Source organism: Oreochromis niloticus, linkage group LG7 (assembly GCF_001858045.2).
Source record: "Oreochromis niloticus isolate F11D_XX linkage group LG7, O_niloticus_UMD_NMBU, whole genome shotgun sequence".
In the NCBI taxonomy this organism is placed as follows: domain Eukaryota; kingdom Metazoa; phylum Chordata; class Actinopteri; order Cichliformes; family Cichlidae; genus Oreochromis; species Oreochromis niloticus.
Window position 1 is genome coordinate 40,788,547 of NC_031972.2, and position 21,389 is coordinate 40,809,935.

The 21,389-nt window shown below is 38.9% G+C and overlaps 1 protein-coding gene across 2 annotated transcripts; it reads left to right on the top strand.

The window, feature by feature from the left end:
- The first annotated feature begins 454 nt into the window (after window positions 1-454).
- On the top strand, window positions 455-18,564 carry LOC100699400 (ceramide kinase). Of its 2 annotated transcripts, XM_025909009.1 has the most exons (14): window positions 455-823; window positions 4,829-4,867; window positions 8,338-8,478; window positions 8,577-8,699; window positions 8,800-8,925; window positions 9,018-9,084; window positions 9,813-9,958; window positions 11,019-11,093; window positions 11,525-11,677; window positions 12,005-12,110; window positions 12,450-12,529; window positions 13,430-13,635; window positions 13,748-13,968; window positions 14,059-18,564. In XM_025909009.1, exons 1-14 carry the CDS (start codon window positions 688-690, stop codon window positions 14,144-14,146), a joined length of 1,707 nt encoding a protein of 568 aa, XP_025764794.1. In that variant the 5' UTR covers window positions 455-687; the 3' UTR covers window positions 14,147-18,564. The 2 variants fall into 2 exon arrangements, with proteins under 2 accessions (XP_025764794.1, XP_003449262.1); XM_003449214.5 differs by lacking the exon at window positions 4,829-4,867.
- Window positions 18,565-21,389: the final 2,825 nt, after the last annotated feature.

Genomic DNA, 21,389 nt, shown 5'->3' on the forward strand with positions numbered 1-21,389 from the left:
GAAATTAAATATAAAATGATATTCTGTACACTTAAATATGACTTTGGTTTTTTGTAACTTGTTAGCATACCAGTTTGACCATAACGCCGTGAGATTAAAACAAAAAACAAAAAAAACCGTAATCCTGACAGAGTTCATATTTATAAAACTGACGAGGTGTGTTGTAATGTGCTTTTACTGAGAGTAACAATTGAAATAGTCAATTTATCTTATCTGTTAATGTTTTCATGTTTAGTTTATTTTTATGTTGTTTTTTTATCAGCTTCATTCATTGTTTCGCACTTCGTCCTGAAAAACGATCAAAAACAGAGACAAGGTTACCAGGAAAGTTTAACTTATAGCATCTAAACTGTGTATTCAACTTGGACATTTCAGTGCGGTTCAATGCCAAAATATTTGAATTACGAAACAAGTAGTTCGAGTGTTCTGAAAGCACCTGAATGCACCACATAGCCCCTCCTATATCCGGTGAGAGACTGCTATCCGACAGAAAACTGTACCGAGCTAGAGTCCGTTACACGGGTATACATTAACAGAAATCCCCGTTGTTTAAAAAAGTACTTATTTTCGAGGTTCGGGGCCTCTAAGAGAAACTCACAGACAACATGCCCGGGGAAAGGTAACCGTACTCGGAGTGCTGCTGCCTCCTCATCCGGCTAAAGGACGGAGCAGGACGGCTAGAAGCCAATGGAGAGGCCGGGTAGGCTGCTGCTGCAGTCGGAGCTCCGCGTCAGAAATGCCGCGTACGATGTAAGCCTGAGCCGGTCACTGTTCACCTGGAAGAGACGGGCCGCTAGTCCGGTGTACCACCCGTTCAGACCCAGTAAGATCCGTGATTAATGTGTCTGCATGCCTTTGTCTATGTGTCTTAATATATCTCTCTGTTGGCCTTTAAACGCACCGCGACATCCTGTGTGATAAACAAAGAACCCAGAGAGAACGTGAAAGGGGACACAGCGGTGTTTGGACCTGTTGATATCATGCAGTTAACTTTCAGCTCTGAACACAATGTATCCCGGACTGTAGGACCATATGAGATATGATACATCCGGTTACATAACACTCATCATCCAGTCTGACAGTGGAGGTCACTGAGGCTGCAAGCTGCAGGGACGAACAAACAAACCAAACCTCATACATAATTTTAGAATATTTTAACCACAAACAAACAACAGAATGAAAAATCATAGTTTTTCGAGTAGCAGAGGGTTGAGTGATTTATTTATTCAGTAGCGTAATTAGACGTGCTTTTGTGTGTGAGTCATTGTGTCCAGCTGACGAAGGCAACTGCACCATGCATTTTATTTTAGCTCCGTTTTGGACACGGCCACTTCCCTAAAAACATATCATGCTATGTTTTTATGGAACTGGCTATTAGATGTTTTGCTGTAAAATCTGTAACATTTTTATAAGTTTTCGTCTGAAAGCTATGGGATTGTCACATTAGTAGTTCATCAAATACAGAGGCTTGTTTACAGTTTCCACTGCAATATTTTAAAGATACTGCACTTAAATGCCACAGCAGTATCGAAAAGAGTACTCAAAGTAAGTACAAAATCTCCAGATGTGAAAGCGAGCCCCCTCCTCACATTTCCCCCACGTCATCAGTCTGAGTCCCAAATTAACTGGTTTACATATGAACCAGTGTGTGTTGAATAACATGGTCACACTGAGATTTGTTTGTGTTAAAGGTTACTGACTAACCTCATGTACTTAATTACTTCTCTGTTGTTGATTTGTGACTGTAACATATTATGAATCGATCACCCAATCATTGTGTTGTCGTTTCAAATGGAGATGTACCCTTCAGTGTGAGCACAACAAATAAAAAAAACAAAATAATGTTTCATAAACAATGATTTTCACTTTTATATTTCTTAATACTTTAATTCTAATTTAACATTATCAGTGACATATTCAGATCAGCATAACTGTAAAGCTGGGTGGATCTTGCTAATCGTCTGATATGCATCACTGCCCGGGTCAGGGATGTAATCATTGCTTTATGTTATAAATACCATGGAGTCAGGACTGTTTTACAGTCATCAGAATGTGGTATTTGTCTGCTAACACAAACCTTTTGTAGTGTAGACCTGTATCATTGAACATAACAAAAATTGATAATATGTACTATTTGTGGACAGTCACATTGTCTAATACATGAATACATAAATGATGAATTATTTGAGATGATCATAGTGAACAGAAGTGTTTTGGTCTATGTTAGAATCCAGTTAGTAGAGACTAGCACAGTCATTCACCTCAACATTTCTTAATATAATCCCGACTTTTATTTTGTTTTGGGAGTTATAATATCAAAATAAGCAAAATTTGTGGTTTGGATTTGTTGTTAACCTCCCTGTGTACTGTGTGTTAAGGTTTCAGTGTGGTAGTCTACATGTTGTTGCTATTTACTGCCACTTGGGGGCAATAAACTACTGTAATGTTCATAATTATTGTTTGTTTATACACTTTTTTGATCTTTTAACTCATCTCCAGAGTGTAGATGTCTGTAGCTTCAACATCTCAAAAGTGAGCGTAATACTTTCTAACAGCCAGCAGGGGGCGACTCTTTTGGTTGTTGTACAGAAGTCTGTGGGTGAACGTCTCTCAGCTCCTTCACTCTATGATAAATGTGTGAGCTCATTGACTATTTTTATATCATGGTTAACAGAACATTAAGTCAAGCGTTTTTCATGTTTTATAGACAGTCTATGCTTACGGTTTTGTAGAGGAGTAAAGTCAAGCGTTAAAACAATGAACTCTTTAAAATTTTAACGAAAGAGTCGGACATCTCTGGTGGATCATCAGTGACTCACCGCACACTGCCTGTGAAAATGATCCCAACTGTTACTGCAGAAGATGCGTGACATAATTGTGACAGTGTTTGTTGTCGGCAGGTTTTTACTTCTCTTCTGTTTCATCCGAGTTGGTCAGGGTTCAGTTGTTTCCAGTGTCATGGTGACAACAGCTGTGTGTGTAAAGCTGAAACACACAGCAGCATGTGTTTTGTATTTCAGTTGTGAATTTTTTATGTGTGACCTGGTTTCTGTCTGTCTGCTGCTGGGGGTGTCGAAACGCTAAAGGTGCACATTCAGATTAAATATGATATCTTTCCAGGATATATTTTTCCTTATCTGGCTTCACTCATCTTAGAATCAGCAATCCTGCTAAGCAGTCACATGTAGGTTCGTATCAACTCAGTAAGTCAGCCCAGGGTTTTTCCAGTCTAGCTAAAAGCACGTGGCCATAAAAGAGGCAGTTTGCAGCATATGACTAATGATAGACGTGGAGATATACCAGCAGAACGGCAGCATTTTAAAAGAAAAGGAAAACTATGAGTAACTATGAGTGGGCATGAAATCTGGTGTAAACGCATCCTTATACCTGACGACGTGTGACCTCTGAGTAAATTAGACTGAAGGAACTCTATGTATAGATCTGACTCACCAGAGAGCCCATAATACAATGCCTTCTAGCCATCCATTCATCCATCCAACTTCAGCTTATACCCATAGGTGGGGGTCCACCCTGGACAGTTTGCAAGTCTGTTGCAGGGCTAAGAGATAAACAGAGAGCCATTCACACCTATAGCCATTTTAGAATCGCCATTTAAATTAACACGCATGTCTTTGAACTGCGGGGGGAAGTTGTAAACTCCACACTGAGTTTGCATTCTTTCCCAGTGCTTGTGTGGGTTCTTCACATCCCAAATATATGATTATGATTTGTGAGATTGTTGTGTGTTTGCAATATGCTGACTATTGCATTGATATAAATTGGGGTTTATCACCTTTTTAAATGCAAATTATGTTCATATCTGTTTTAATAAGATAGAAGTCTTAGTGTGTTCCTTTCACTTCTGTCATTTTATTGCTGCAAAATCGGACTGTGAAGCATACAGACTGATCGACAGTGTCATTAAAACCTGTCATACATGTTGCATGCGCCTGACAGACTAAACCGTTTGTATTGCAGTCTATTCCAATTCATTTTTAATGCAAATCTGTAGACTAGCGTACTATTAGAGGTATTCTGTATCTAAGACAGCAGTCAGCAGTTGTCCTCTGAGATGATGAGCTGCTACAGTTACAAGTAATACAATCCTTTCAGCTGTACTCAAACGTTCCTCAGCTTTATGTATCACTTCTCTGAGCCAGACTGTGTCTGTGGAAAAAATTGGGAGGTAACCTTTTAAAATGGTCTCCAGTGTCTGTTGTGTTTTCTTTTAAGTGCATGTTATCTTAGCTTTGTTGTCTTTGGCTAACAGTCTTCCATCATGTGAAGTTGCAAAAGGAGCCCTCGTGTTTGTAGTATTCCTAGAGTATTTTACCTTCATACAACACATGCAAATCCCATGTGTTATGCCCATCTCTTCTTTGTTTGTTTGTTTGTTTGTTTTTTGGGGGGGGGGGGGGGGGGGTCAATTCAAGTCAATTTTTGATTTAGACACGGATGGCATTTTCTGATTTCTTTCAATACCAGCTTTGCCCCACATTTCAGTTTAAAAAGTCAACAGCGCCATCTGGTGGACTGAAGTAGCAGTTGAGTTTGTTATTGTAACTAAAAAGTTCAATTTTTATTTGGAAAATATTGGAATACTTTATTTAATTGATTTTTTTTTCTTCTCCACCCCCACCTGTAGTAGCCAGAAAGGAAGGCTGATTTAAAAACATGTAGAGTAGAAAGTTAACAGATGACTTAGGATCCTCATTCATTTAGGCACTTGTTGATCTGAAACCAAAGTTACATTTTTTTTCTGATTGTCTTAGGGTTAACTTGCTCTTTATCTGCTAATTACAGTGTTACCTGTATGGTTTTCCTGCAGGATTTTGTGTTCCTTTGTTTCCTCGTCGACCTGATCCAGGTAGGAGATTTAGTTCCCACAATACAATGGGCCACCTCCACCCCATTGTGTGGAGGTTTAGTGGTTCTGCTGTTAGAACATGTTTCTGGGTTTGATGGCTGAAGTGTGAGCTCTGTTTGTGTGGTTCCAATTTAAATAAATGGTTTTATTCCAAAATGGTGATTAAAAAGTGTCTTCAAAAATAAAAACAAAGCAACCTCCTAACCTAACATTAATATAGTTAGTCATTAGTCAATAGTCAGTTTCATGAAATAACCTGTATCGTCAGAAGTCATATTTTGGAATAAACCACATGTTTAGGAGTAGAATGTGTCAGTTTGATGCTGTGTTCAGTCTGTTCATCAATAACAGATCCAACAGAAACATGTTGCCCTCCCTGTAGCTCTTGTGTCAGCGTTTGATGTGTAGTTTGGCTTTGTAGTTCTACTAATTTAGCTGACCTACTGTAGTTTGCTTAAGTTTCTTTATATGAGAGATAAACATGCTCCCGGCTTCAATAAAACACTCTTTGGTCAAGTGTTATGTAGAGGAATAGTCTATTCCTCTTTTTCTTAGAGTAAGATGCTTAAACATACACTATATTTCCAAAAGTATTCATCACCCATCCAACTCATTGAATTCAAGTGTTCCAATCACTTCCATGGCCACAGGTGTATAAAATCAAGCTCCTAGGCATGCAGACTGCTTCTACAAACATCTGTGAAAGAATGGGTTGCTCTCAGGAGCTCAGTGAATTCCAGCGTAGTACTGTGATAGGATGCCAACTATGCAAAAAGTCCAGTCATGAAATTTCCTCTCCATTAAATATTAAACAATCAATTTTTAGTGGTGTTATAACAAATTGGAAGTGATTGGGAATGACAGCACCTCAGCTACAAAGTACTGGCAACGCAAACTCACAGAGCGGGGTCAGCTGATGCTGAGGTGCATAGTGTACAGAGATCACCAACTTTTTGCAGTGTCTGTCACGACAGACCTCAAAACTTCATGTGACCTTCAGATAAGCTCAAGAACAGTGCACCGAAACCTGCATGGAATGGGTTTCCTTGACTGAGCAGCTCCATCCAAGCTTTGCATCGCCAACCACAAGGCAACGTGTCAGATACAGTGGTTTAAAGCATGCTGGCACTGGACTCTAGAGCGGTGGAGACATGTTCTCTAGAGTGAGGATTCACACTTCTTCATCTGGCAATTTGATGGACAAGCCCGGGTTTGGGGGTTGCCAGGAGAACAGTACTTGTCTGACTGCATTGCACCAAGTGTAAAGTTTGAGGTGGCTGTAGCTCAGGCGATAGAGCAGTTCATCCACTGATCGGAAGGTTGGTGGTTCGATTCCTGGCTGCCTAGTCTACAAGATACTAACCCCATGTTGCTCTCCGATGTATCCATCGGAGTATGAATGTTAGATAGCATTAATAGCTTGGAAAAAGTGCTTGTGTGATTGGGTGAATGAATTAGTTGTATAAAGAGTAGCAAAGCGCTATATAAGAACCAGTCCATTTACCAAGTGTAAAGTTTGGTTGAAGGGATATTATGCGGTGGGGTTGTTTTTCAGGAGTTTGGCTCAGCCCAGTGAAAGGAACTGTTAATACTTCAGCAAGACATTTTGGACAATTTCATGCTCCCAACTGAAAACCAGTGCACAAAGCAAGGTCTGTAAAGACATTGATGAGCAAGTAGTAGAACAATTTGACTGGCCTGCACAGAGTTCTGACCTCAGTGATAAAACACCTTTGGGATGAATTAGAGCCAAGACTGTGAGCCAGGCCTTCTAGTCCAATATCAGTGTCTGACCTCACAAAGGTGTTTCTGTTCACATAAACCCACTCCTAAAATTTGTAGAAAGCTTTTACAAGAAGAGTTGAAGCTGTGATAGCTGCAAAGGGTGGCTCAACAATATATTAAACCTTATGGATTAAGAGTGCGAAGTCACTCAAGTCCTTATGTGTGTGAAGGCAGACGATCGAATACTTTTGGCAATATAGTATAGATCAAAAGTACATGGTGAAAACAAAAAGTATTGTGATTCTGCTCATAACAAGGAAAACCTTAACTGACCTAAATTTAGCCACTGTCTCATTTAACATCATGTCCTTGTCCCTTTCTGGACTGCCTCCAGTGCTCCATGGAAGTCCTGTTCTGAATTCCTGGAGTGTGTGTACGCATTTCTCATTGATTACCAAGCTAACATCAACTTCTGTGTCAAACTGACTGTGTTTTTCACATCATGGACCATCACTGATGAGCAAAGTTTTGGAGGGTGACTGCAGCCCACCCTCCAAAAGTTAGTTTTCAGTGGAATAATACACACACTCTCCAAGTCAGCAGATCGTGGATCAGGTGAGAAATGAGACCAGGAGGAGAACCACCATGTACCATGGCTGCTCCCCTGTCGATGCGGAGTTCAGTTTTAAAGTCCCGAGGCTTTTGAGGGAAAACATTTAGTGATCACAGTGGCAGCAGTGTGACAGTTCTTCCAAACACCAAACATCCCTTGATATTGAAATCACTCTTTGACCAGAGGAGAAGTGCATGGAGTGTGGTTCTTCTGATAAATTCTCTCCAATTAACAGCTCCAGCTCTGGTTTCAGAATTGTTATTCACCAACACAGTCTTCACTCAACACCAAGATGTGGCTCCATATAACTTCATCAAACATAGAAAACTGTCATGATAGGACTTCCAAGGAGTGAATATAAAAATGTCAGTAACAATGGAAACAGTCCTCAATTGCACAAGGAGGTGAAGGTTAAATTAGGTCTAGTTTTTTCTTTTTCTTTTTTTGTTATTGGCAAAGTCACAGATCTTGATGATACCTCAGATATTAAAAGTTTATGAATTTATTTAAAAAATATGCTACTTCTGGCTGTGATGCTGTTCTAATAGAAATTGTAAAAAGTTGTTATTGGGGGTGTTTTTTGTAAATAAAATACCATAAAAATAATAAACCGGGATTTTAACAAAGCTTTGTTTTGAAGTTCATAACGATTATTATTGAAAATGAATTGAATGTTTGTGGAAATGATCACAGCCTAGTGATGCAGTAGTGTTGTTGTTTAAAATGGAGCCTAGGTCTCACCCAGTCTTATTTGTTATTCATGAAGTCAGAATTAAGGTTACAACCATTTTAAGATGAAAATGTGCCGTCAGTTCCTTCATGTGGAGACAGAATTGCAGAAGAGCGATTGTGGTGTGAGCTGCAGATACAGATAAGTGAGTCAGATGTGAATCCGAAAGATGACAATGCCAATATGTGGGTCATGTCACACTCGAGTATTGCTAAACTTGCTGCATCACTCTGAATATGTGGACTTGCTTCACATCATCATGACCTCATTCTGGAAAATAATAGCCAGAAGCAACAATACCTCTGATGGTGCCTTCACATGCTGCTGGGAGGCTCTGAAATTTGAGGGCTGGCTGCTGGTTGGCAACACTAACTGCTTTGCGTGCATGTGTGTGTTGTTCAGGTGTCTGTCACAGTGTCCCAGTGTCAGAGATCATCTCTGTCAGAGAGGAAGAAGAGGAGAATGGCAGCAGACAAAGAGACGATGGCAGCTGGAAAAAGATCAGAGAAAGAGAGGGAAAGGACTGCAGGCAGGCCTTCACAGGTAATCCAAACACTTCATGATCTGCACTCTAGCACCTTGGCAATCAAAGACAGCTGATTATTAAATAAGTATTTTTTTTTAACTTGTGTCTGTTTTAGTGTTGTACGTGGAGAGGTGTCAGCAGCACCGCTGGCGGTGTGCTGAGGTCACCTTCACTTGTTCAGATGAGGCAGTGTGTCAGCACTGGGTCAGCAGCATCAGAGAGCAGCTCGCCAGTAACAGTATGATTTTACAAAAACCCACACTGTCTAAGTAATTCATGCCGCTTCCACAAGCTATTTGTGACATAGTTGCTGTTGTTGTTGTTATTTGTGTCAACAGCCAGCAGACCCAAACATCTGCTGGTTTACATAAATCCATATGGTGGGAAGCGTCAGGGAAAACGGATCTACGAGCAGAAAGTTGCCCCCCTATTCACACAGGCTGGAATCTCCACCAGTGTTATTGGTACGTCCAAATCACTCACCACCCATTCTCCAACTTCCTGTGTCAGAATTATACATAAAACACACTGAGAATCTGTGTGTTTGTTGTCATAGTGACAGAGTACGCCAATCACGCCAGAGATCACTTAAAGATGGAGGCGGAGTTGAAGAAATTTGATGGGTGAGTTTTGTTTGTCCATAATAGAAGTTCACCCATAACCTACAGAGTGTATCAAAAACAATCATCAGATTTCAAAAGACTGGACAAAGAAGCTTGAAGTAAGGTTTTTAAAATACATTGCTGAATATATTTTACATACAAAACAACATTCACAAATGTCATATAGCGTAGTCCTCCAGATACATGGCTTATGTCCAAGCAATTGTCAAACTCATCCCACAGTTTTGCAGCATGTCTGGAGTCACTGCAGTCATTGCTGTTGTTATTCTGCCTACCAGCAACCACCTGAAACTCACAAACCCACACTTTGTAACAGTACTTGTTAGAATGCAATCACTTTGAAAACAGAAGATTCTTTGTGATGCACCCTGTACAGTGAAGATTAATTATTTAAATGCTATAAAAAAGAAACTGAGCACAACATAATTCAGATTCATAAACTTTTTGGACAATGACATATGATGGTGATTTTCAACCAAAGTGCAGACTTTCAGCTTTAATTCAGCAGGTTTACTAAAAGTACTGCATCAACTGTTGGTGGTGTTATGGAGATCCTCATAGATCTGATTGTACATGAAGGACAGTAAAAATCCCTGAGCTTCCAAAAATGAAAGCGCAGAAAATATCTGTTTGTTCTGCTTTGTTTTTTTTAATCAACTTTTATACATCTGACCTTTTAGAAATGGTCACGTAGAGATTGTCTGTGCTAATATTTCACCCTTGCTTAGTGTGGTGTGCGTTGGCGGGGACGGCATGTTTAGTGAGATCATCCACGGACTGATCTGGAGAACACAGATCGACTGCGGCGTAGATCCAAACAGTCCAGAGGAGGCACTGTCTCCCTGCTCCCTACGCATCGGAATCATTCCTGCAGGTCTGAAACTCAGAGAAATATCACTGCTTTTCTTTTTGTGTTGGATTACAGTTAAAATGTAGGTAACTCTGCCTTCATCCTTCAGTGTAGCATAATGTCACAGCAGGTTGGAACCATTACATGGTTTCTTTGGTGACAAAGACTTATGTAAAGGTTTTCCAAGCCTCAAGGGATTATTTAGTGCACTAACAGACTGTAACGCCTGCTGTATTGTTCCAGAAACCTCCAACTCTCTGGAGTCTGCTGTTATGCCCGCTAACAAAGCACTTTGGTCTCTCCTTGTCTAGTTTTTAAACTGTCCTTAACCTATATGAAGAGCATCTCCTTATCAGCACAAACTCTGATACTTCATCACAAACAACTGCTATAAATAAAAAGTACATACAATACCTACAAAATGTAGAATAGACACCTACAAAGACAAACTGTGAAAAGAAAGACCAAATTGTGTGGAAATTTTTCTTTCTTTGTCTGTAAATAATATTTACTTCTATTATTTGTATGAAAGCCTCACATCAGTACTTCAGCTGGTTTTCTCAGCTCTTCCCTCTTTAAGACATAAATAGCATTATTGCTATATATAAAACGGCCCCAGTGAAAAATAGCCAAACTTCTTCCTGATTTAGAAAAACAGTTTTAGCTGCTGACCTGAACAGTGGTAGAGGTGATGTGGCTTTTAATGACAGGTGAGAGCCAATCAGTATGCAGGTATAAATACAGGCAGTCACTGTGACCTCATTTCTCAGTTGTGCTGGTTTGTGTCCTTGGTGTTTTCTGCTGCTGTGCTTATAAATACACACAGAGTCACCTGGGAAACATTATTCCTCTGTGCAGATACAAAAGTGAAACCGCACACCTGGGCAATTAATGGTTGCAGGTGTTTGTGTGTGCACGACTGGAGCAGCAGTGCTTTTACAATGTAAAAGCAGATTGTAAAGGTTTAAGAAAATAATCAGAATCTGTGATGACCGTCCTCTTTTCACTGGAATGTTCTACACTGGTTAACTGTTAGGATGGTGTTTGTGTTCTTTCAGCTCATTGTTTCCTCTGTTTGTTTCAGGTTCAACAGACTGCATCTGCTTTGCTACTGTGGGCACAAATGACCCCGTGACCTCTGCACTACACATCATTGTGGGTCAGTCACATCATCTCCATGACATCAGCGGTCATAATATCCATTCCAGCAACATAACATGTCTGAAGTGTAAGGTTAATGTTAACATGGAAGCTATAAAAAAAAGAAAAAAGGACAAACACTCCTCGGGTAATAACTATTTTGCTGAGAAAGCAAGTGTTAAACTAGACTTTCAATGTCAAACACTGAAATTAGAAGTGAGAATTTGATACATTTTAATAGAATATTTGATACATTTTAACTGAAAATCTTTAGGTTTTGGACTTTGACTCAGACGGTAAAATTACATGCCCACAAATAACAAACTTATTCTAAAACGTAAAACAAACCACAGCTTGGTTTGTTTTTAAATTGGTTCTCAGTGTACATGTCTGCTTGTCTTTCTTCAGAAACAGCAAACATAACTTTTTTTTTTTAATATGTGTGTGCAGGAGACTCTCAGCCGCTGGATGTGTGCTCAGTTCATCACAACAACATGTTCCTGCGATACTCTGTCTCGCTGCTTGGATATGGTTTTTATGGCGATGTGCTATCAGACAGCGAGAGGAAGAGGTGGATGGGGCCTGCAAGATATGACTTCTCAGGTGGGAAAATATATAATATAATATCATTTCATTTTATCTATGAATTTTAAATGTAGTGTTGTACAGATAAAGCAGAGAAATTGTCAAGCGCATTATTTTTATTTATTTTTTTTATTAATTAGTTATTTACTTCCTCTCCTGTTGAATGTTGCGATTTATTGATGTCTGATTTGTCAGAGAGGCCCGGTACGCTAAATATTAGCAAAGAGAGGTTGTTTTTATGTCAACACTCAGCCTCATCAGCCTACCACAGTCCTTCTAGTCATTTTCATTTGCTTGCATGGTGCATTATTCATAAGCATTGCTTTTTATGATAATGTTCTGCAGGTCTGAAGATGTTCCTGACTCATCATTACTACGAAGGAACAGTATCCTACCTGCCAGCCAGAGGTATCATAGGAACGCCACGAGACGCCACCAGGTGTCGATCTGGGTGAGAGATCTGAACATGTATCAACTTTTTTTTCTTTTTTCTTTAAATATATAAATACTAATTTATACTAATAATAATTTATAGGAATTTTAGAGCTGATCATAAACCTGTGACCTCAGTTACAACCATAACATTTTATATATCTTATTCTGGTTAATTAACTCTTTAGCTATCTGACATTTCAGTTTTGCAGCTGAAGCGTTTGGTTTAAGTCACAACCAAACACAGTCATATAAATTAATATGATAACCTGCTAAGGTTAAATGTAAAATGGCTTCTCGTTAAAGTCCTTTTTCATGGCATCATTTAAATAACGCTGGTTTCTCTGTAAATCTCCAGGTGTGTAATTTGTCAGCACAATGGACAGCTCAATTCAGAGAGAAGTGAGAAGTATGAGATGGATGAAGCATCAGACTCTGGTGAGTCCAAAAACACTTTCTATTGGTCTTACTCACTGACCATTACTCCATTCCTAAATCTCCTCGCCTGACTTTGTCATGTTTTTTTTTCTTTTTAAATCTCAGAAAATATTTATATTTGTGAATGAAATATGTAACACTTCCTGAAATATGATTATAGTGTCCATCCACCCATGGCTGTTCTGTAGTCCTGGTAGGCATCAGCTGACTTTGTTTTTCTAGTTTTTATTGAATTCCATATTTCTAATACCAATATATTATTTCTGAACACTTTGAGAAGTTATTGTCCAAATTGACTTCAAGGTTCTGCAAGTTTATTTTGGATCTTGTTCACAGCAAATTCACTGACCCTAAACTTTAAACCTGAACCTCTCAATCTTCACTGAGTTCCCATTGTTCTGAGAGCTGTGAAAGAAACTACCAGTTGTAGTCAATCATAATCACTAATAAGAAGTTAATAGGCCTTGGCCTTGTCAAGCAAAAAGACCCTGAAGAGACTTCAGCACTACTTATTGAAAGATTTATGTATATATATCTTTCAATGTATGTATGTATATATTTGAGCCTGTGTGTAGATAAAAGAAAATTCAAAATAAATTCAAACTTGTGCATTTAATCCTTGTTTTTTAAAGTTATTTAAGGTTGGAAAAAGAACAGTTCAAAGAAACCATTAATCCCAAAGTCTGTGTAAACTCCTGAGGACAACTGTGGTGATGTAACCTGCAGTAAATTCATTATGTGAGAAACACTGGACTGAATATAGTGAATAGAACTTTTTGTTTTGTTTTGTTTTGTATGTTTATAATGAATAATATGCAAACTTTTGAGACAGAGTGAAAACTGTTTTGGCAGCAGTAACAAGTAAAGTCAAATCTGTCTGTTTGGGGTTTTTTCATCCAGAGAGTAGTGGCGAGTGGAGGACGATTCGAGGAAAGTTCCTCGCTATAAATGCTGCCAGCATGAGCTGTGCTTGTCCTCGCAGCCCTAAAGGCCTGTCGCCTGCTGCCCACCTGGCTGACGGCACCACAGATCTCATCCTCGTCCGAAAATGTTCCCGTTTCAACTTCCTTAGACACCTCCTTCGACACACCAGCAAAGATGACCAGGTATATTTCTAGTCGAAATAAAAAGAAACCCAAAACAAAACATGTTTTTATTGATATTCTTTAGACGTTTTGGTCAACAACTAAATATTTTCTTCTCTGTTCGCTCAATCAGTTTGACCTTACCTTCGTTGAGGTCCATCGAGTAAGGCGTTTCCGTTTCATGCCACGTCACTGCCAAAGCGACTCGGACCTGGAGTTGGACTTGCATGAGAATAGCAAGCGGCAGATCTTCAGCCAGATCTGCAAAGACCACCCAGCTTGTGGCTGTGCACCCGCCTACAGCAGCTGGAACTGCGATGGCGAGATCCTGACCCACACAGCCATTGACGTCAGGTATGACAACCCTGTGGGATCTTCTTCCTTACAAATATCAAAACTTGGTTTCAAGTTTCTCTTTGAAAACAACTTCTGCTGTTTTCTCAGAGTGCACTGCCAGTTGATCAAGCTGTTTGCTCGAGGGATTGAAGAACTGCCAGTGTTTGAGGATCTCACCAACCCCTGTGCAATATAGATCTCCACCAGTCTGTCCCCAGGCATTGGAGCCATCTGATTATGGCCGCCGCCTAAAGCACTGCTACCACCTCCATCATGTGATGCTCATCACACCTTTCACTTGAAAACTCAACTGGCTAAGTTACATTGTTACTCAACAAATGTCATCAGCGTAGTCAGAAATGAAATTTTACTTTCCAGGTCTGAGGATTTAAGGTGATTTCCTCACAGGTGGGAAGTGATGCTAAAACTCTAGATGCAGAAAGTAAAACATCACCCTCAGATTTTGGATTTCTGCTAGATGACTGTTGGTGTTTGTTTGGAATGGTTGTTGGGTGTTTGGTACCCAATTTATTTAATATTAAACTCAGGCTTGAAGCTGAGACTTGCACACTTTTACAGTGTTCCATAAAGCAAAACTCAAACAATGAACTTGTCCATGTCTGTACAGCCTAAATTGTCCTGTAGTTCTTGAGTCCTGCGATAGTGAGGTCCTGACCCACTATGCCAGTCTTATTTTCTCTGAACTCAGACTTGTTTTGATTTGATTTCATTCTTTCTTTGTTGTATGTCTCATTATTTAACATCATCTTATCAACTCAGATTTGACTCTCTCACTGACTTGTTTTTTTAATCTTGACTTGTTATGATTTATATGTGTTCAGCTTCACCTTTGATGCTGAAACATTTGTTAATCACAAGTAATGCTGACTTGTTTTATCATTATTGGTGTTTGTTTCGTGACAAATCTTTGTCCAGTCTCGCTTCCATCTTCTATCTGTTTTGACCAGTCATGGACACTGTTCCTAATCGTTTTCAGTCAAAGCTCCAACTGTTAACCTACTTAAACTGTTCAAACATGTGGGCTTTGATTTTGATGTGTCACAAGTGTTTCTGCTCTTAACAACCATTTTCACTTGTTATGGTCTACTTTCTCAATTTCAGATGTTAGGAATTAACTGTTACATGCCTGTTACAAGGATGCCAGACACCCTACAATCATTCCCAGATTTATCTGATCATTAGGGGTTTTAGCTCATTCATTAAAAGTTGAAGGAAATTGGGTCAGTATTTACAGAAAATAATTCTGATGCAATTTTGTTTCTACAGTTCCAACTTTTCATCTATCAATCACAGCGTTCATTGCAATGGGACGCATTCGGCTTCTCAAACAAGTCCATCTGAGTTGTCTCTTTGGTTCCTTATTTTTTCTGTGAGGCTCGAGCTCAGTCGTAGCTTTGCAATCATTTTTTCACTCTTTTTAATTCTCAGAAAATAAGAAAAAAAAATCTAAAAGATACTTTTCAGTCTCATGTCAGTCAAGCTGGTCATGGCTGGGTAAACTGAGCAGCGCACAAATAAATCCTTTTTATCTTCCATTTCTGCTGAATATGCAACTCAGGCTGAGTACAGACACAAAGAAAGAAAAAACATGATGCTTTAACAGCAGTTTTACACACTAACTGTACAATAATCTGCAATCTCTGTGATATGTGAGCTCAAGTTGTAGCTGTAAAATCAGTTTACTGTAGTAAAGCTTTTTGAACTCTTTTGTCAAATTAATATTGCTTCATCAAAATCTCAAGATAGTCATCTGAACTTTCCAAAAATCAAAAAAACATTTATAGCCATTGCAGTTTTTGTTTGTTTTGTTTTGTGTTGTTTGTTTTTTTTTTCAAAACTGTTCCTCACAGTGAGACATTAAATGGCCAAAAGTATGCAGAGAGCTAAAAAGCAATTACATGTGGATGAAACACATATTCCAAAGCTACAGACATTAATCTCCTGGAATACTCTCTGTAGTATGTTCCCACTAAAAGTCACAATAGCATTACTGAAGTCCAGTATTGATATTGGATGAAGGTCATCTTAGGTGCTCCATTTAACCTGTGAGACGCTCTATGAAGGCCAAACACCCATTTCTGTACTACCTAAGCACCCTGTGCTGAACTCTATGGGTTCGGTTGATTCAAAGGGTGTATGAGCCGTTGCAACCCTACTTTAGATGATGTGCTAGTGGTAAAGCTCTAATGTCGGCGTTACTAGTCAAAATGTCACAGAGGAAAACTGCTCTGTAAAAACTTCAGTTCCTGAAGTGCAGGAACATGAAACGATTTCGGACAGAATTTATGCCTAAGAAAAATCTGAATTGCTGTTAGACACTGCCTAATAGAAACGCACAACCTTTGGAATACTGGCAAAGGGATATTTTGTTAAGAGTGTCTTCTTTCACAGCATCACGGGTGAAAAGGTTAGGCAAACACTGCAACAAAAACTTTCCCTAAAGAAAGGGCTGTCTACATTTCTTGGCTCTAAGTGTTTAATCCACACATACTTGAGTTTTTTTGGTAAATAAAATTGTGGTTAAATGCACTACTTACTGTGAGAAATGGTTTGTTTTTAAAAACTGTGGTTGTGTTGAAGAAAGCTTATTTGTAAATTTCCATTTGGTCACAAAGAGAGAATTTTCACACACCAGTCTTTCTCATTTCTAAACACCTTCAGCAAACATCGCTGAGCATGTCGTAGCCTGAAGGCCTCTGTAGCCACTGCTCACTGTGTGCACAAGATTAATCAATGTAGAAAATGAAGTCTACATGTAGCAGCCTCGGCTGTTATGTCATCCATCTTCATGGTGAAATTCTTTCTGAGAGAGGTCTGCCTAATTCTTATATAAACATATTTCTCTTATTATTATATTGAATCATCATGATCATCCCAGAGAATAACTGTTTGAATCAGTAATGTGGAAATTTAACAGAGAATGGAAGATGAGCATCAGCACTGGAATGTCAGACTGTAGATGGTGTTTGTATGTTTACCAGCAAACCTGTTTCCTTTCCACCGACGTTGAGCTGGACTCAAACTGATGGAGAAGGGAACCAGTAGCAGCTGATGATAAACTGCAACACCTACCAATCAGCTTTCAGCTTTATTCTTATTAATCGGACTGAATACCAGCAGGGGTTTACTTATGTAGCAGTTGTCTGTGTCTGTGATAGATGTAACTCAGGCCAGAGGTCTTCAGAGCTCCACAACCTTTGAAACCAGCCAAAATACATGGAATAACATCCATGATTTAGGAAAGCTGGTAAACTGGGTTATAAGGTCAGGCCTGTGTTAACTGGAATTAAATAGACCTCTGAAGACCTTTAGCTGAGCTGCCTTTCACGTGCTGATTTAGCTTTTAAAGTTGTATTAATCAATAGTCACTCTGCTGTAACACCCCCTAAAAAAGCCACCAACCAACTACATTTAAACGTATCCACAGAGGTCGACTGATGACTGAAACAAATATATATTTACATTTAGCCAACTCTATTAAAACGTGTTCCATAACTATAGCTTTATTTATTAGTCGAACTAGAAATTGGTAAATTAATTTGCTTGTTTTCATGAATTTAAAGTAGTGGGTTGATACTATAGCCGCTGAGCTTACTGCTAACACGCCAGCCATAGTAGCTAGTCTTGCAAGCATTTTTAACGAACAATGTAGCAAAACTGTCCAACCAAGCACAATGCTAGATTACACTGCAAACACAGTGAGAGAAATCACACTAGAAAGGCTTAGTCAGGTAGTGAGCACTGAATCTGTCATGATAGGACTTTATCTGTGGACTTAGTAGTGCTTACGCTACCTAATTTGAGCCTATTAGGGTATGCACAAAGACAGTTGTGAATACAAGCAGTGCACTAAAAGTACCTGAATGGGGTCAAGAAGCTGTGTGTGAAACCTCAGACCCTCATCAACAAACCAGTAGTGGAGGATGCATTGTTGGTGCAGATAGATTTCACTAGTATCTGTCTGGAATACATGTGTTGCATTTCTTTCTGTTATGTTGATGTCGTTGATGAAGACATCAGGTCATCAGTGCATGTTTTGCTTTGTGTCTGTCATTTAATACTATTAAAAGCTTACAATGCATTTACATGTATGTAAAAGTCGCATGATGCCGCAGTGATCAACATGTTGCAAAGAAAAATAAAATGGTGATGTAACTGAGAGTTCCAGAGAAAGTGAGAACTGTGCAACGATAGATTATATTTAAATCTATAGAGGCAAATGTAACCATGTCATCTGTAGTGTTGTTAAACATGTAGAATGAACTGCAAGCAGTATTTTTAGCACTTATTAATCTTATTTACTTTTCTGATTAATAGTGTATGAAAGCTAAGTGTCCATTCTTTTCATATCGCTGAGTCTATTTTGAGCATTCTTTTAACCAGCCCTGTTCAAGTTGTGTGAAGCACTGTTTCATTTAAAGGCTCTCCTGCTTACAGAGAAAACTATAATCTCCAACACTGTAGTTCAATCTGACACTGAACACTAGTTTGATCTGGTGAATCAGTCGACCTCTAGCTGTAATCTGAGCTGTAACTTGTACCTTCTGCTGTAGCTGTTGCATTATCAACAAATAAAATATTTTCAACACTTCATGTTCAGAGTTATGCGGTTTGTCTTGGACACTAGGAAACAAATCAAAATTAACATGCCTGATCATTTAGACGTGTAGAGTAGAGTATGCTTTTGCTGTCAGGGTCAGCACAACCTGTGTGTGTAGAGCCGGTCACTGGTGACCACAGTTAACCTGAAAAAAGCCTCCCTGTGTTTTTGAGCAGCAAACTACTCTGATATTGCAACCAAAGAAAAAACGTAGGGCTATTCTATGTGAAATATTATGGAACTGTCTTGTTCAGCATGGTAAGTATGTAAAATGTATTCATGTAGCACTTTTTTTAAGCCAGAAATCTATTGCAAAGTGATTTACAGGGAAATAATATATAGACAAAAACATCATATTACACAAGAACATTACCCAAATGCCTGTATAAATAGATGAGTTTTCAGGTGTGTTTTTTTTTAAAAGAAGCCACAGGTGCATAGGTGGTTAAAGGTGATTTAAAGGAGCCTTTGACAGACAGAAGTAAAGAGTATTTCTAGAATCTAATCTAGAGGATATGAAGGGATAAACAACTCCAATTCACCTTTGCAGACAACAGTCCTGAGTTTAGCGATCTTTTTAAATGAAAAAAAGCAGGAGCGAGCCACAGACTTGGTATGAGCATCAAAAGACACAAACTGATCAAAAATGAACCCAAGATTCCAAACAGTAGCTTTTACCATGATGAGAAGGGACCTAGATGTTGTCTAATTTGGGGCTTAATACTCTCTCGAGCAAGAATTAAACACTCAGTCTTGTTGCTGCAGACAATTGTTTGGCATCCAACCATCAATTGCCTTAAGACAGTCCATTAGAACAGATAGTTTTTCCAATTCACAAATTTTAAAAGAAATGTACAGTTGGATATCATCTGCATACAGATGATAGGAAATCATTTTAAAATGACTAATGATTAGGCCTAATGGCAGAATATATAATGAAAATAACAAGGGGCTTAAAACTGATCCTTGTGGAATACCGCATGAAAATTCAGCTACATCTCACCAAAATTTTCTCACTGAAACCAAAAGTATTCTATCTGCTAGAAATGAGGTGAACCATTTAGGACAGATCCAGATATCCCTACCATATGATTGAAATGGTGAAACTTTAAGGACAGCTGTTTCTGTACAGTGTAACTTTCTAAAAGCCGACTGAAAGTTGTCAAGAATATTATGCTTCTCCAGTGCCTTCTTTACTTGTGTCCAAACAGCCTTTTCTGTTATTTCAGTGATGAAAGGAAGTTTTGAGATGTGTCTGTATCTTGTCTGTAATGTCAGATCCAGACCAAATGTACAGACCAATATGAAGACAGCATGCTATTAACTCATGTGAACAGTAGCTAAGCATCACAGGACTTTAACAATGGAGTGTAGAGTACCTGTATACATTTTGCCCCATAAATAAGAAAACCATAAGACAAATCATGGCAAAAAGCATTTCGCCGTGATTTGTCTCATATTGTCACTTAATATTATATTCCTTGAGCACTGAAATGTTCTGTGAACACACCAAGCACAGAGGCCTCCCATTTACCTCTGTGAACAAATAGGATATTATCCATTTTCATGGAAAAAATCCACAGTGTCCACTTTTCTTCTTATTGATTTTTAAGAGGTTTCCACAAACTTGACTCTCTAGCTTTTCTAGATGTTTCTGCTATCTAGTGTAACACCCAATGGACAGATAAGGAAAAAGGGAATTGCAAGTTATTTTAAAATAAATCTGTAATTTTCACAGTTACGAGGGTTGGGTTGGATTGTTTGGTGGGCCAGTTCCAGCTGGTGACCTAAGATTGACACTAGTAAATGATTTCCAGTAGCTAAGGCTCATAGCATAATGATGATAGGAGTACATTAGTATGCAGAACACGATTCACTCCTTAATAAAAGCTTTATCAAAAAGTAATGTTTTAAGCCTAAATGTAAAGGGGGTGTGGTTCCAGAAGAGAGGGGCCTACTTCCCATTCAAATTTATTGCATTTAAATATGAAAAATAAACTCCAAAAGCTCAGATTTACTGAAGCATAACAATCAGAGGCCTGGACATGATGTCACTGCTCTTCAAGATGGGCAACAACAAGAATGTTTGTACATTGTTATTGGAGTAAGTCTTAATTACTAGTTGTCTCTGAAGCAAACAGAAGCACAAATCCCAATAATAAAAAAGATTGAAATGTGTGTGTTTGCCGATCAATACTCAGCAATGACGTGTTGCTAATTTCATGTGAGCAAACAGGATGCAGCTCTCACAGGTGATTAAAGCTCATTAAGGATGGTCGATCCCATATCATTAACATTTCAGGATGTCAACAAGCCAACCCGGCAGCTGGAAAATCTGACTCCAAACTTAATCTGTTGACACAATAAATAATCAGAACTGTAAAATCAGAGTGAAGTCTGGCAGAGGTCGATACCTGAGGAGGTACAAAAGGATGTGGTGCGGAGCTCGACATCAGTCTGCGGGGTTGATTTCAGCAGGATCAGTGCAGGTGAGTCTCAAAATGCATTGACTGTACTGAGTGTGTTCATTTACGCTTTCTTCTAAGAAGTGCAAAGAAAGAGATCTATTATTGCTGAGCCAGACCTAAATATAGATCTAATGTGGTTTAAGCTGGATTTTCTTTAGAGAAGTAACAGTCACTGCATTTGATTTGTTTCCTTTGTAATTTCATTGTCTTGCCTTGTTGTGATCATGTGGACCATCTTAGGTACAAATGATTTCGTAGCTTTCCTGTTTTGTTTGAAACAGCGATGCCTGTTTAGCTGCTCACTCACTACAGAGCTCAAAGGAGCATCACTGTTTTTGATAAAGCAGCAT

What these genes read in the sequence shown, in the direction of transcription:
- LOC100699400 (XM_025909009.1), top strand. Translation starts at nt 688, where the DNA reads ATGGAGAGGCCGGGTAGGCTGCTGCTGCAGTCGGAGCTCCGCGTCAGA. An exon ending in TCCTCGTCGACCTGATCCAG is followed by an intron (nt 4,868 to 8,337) that starts GTAGGAGATTTA and finishes TGTGTTGTTCAG; the next exon opens with GTGTCTGTCACAGTGTCCCA. An exon ending in GCCACCAGGTGTCGATCTGG is followed by an intron (nt 12,111 to 12,449) that starts GTGAGAGATCTG and finishes GTAAATCTCCAG; the next exon opens with GTGTGTAATTTGTCAGCACA.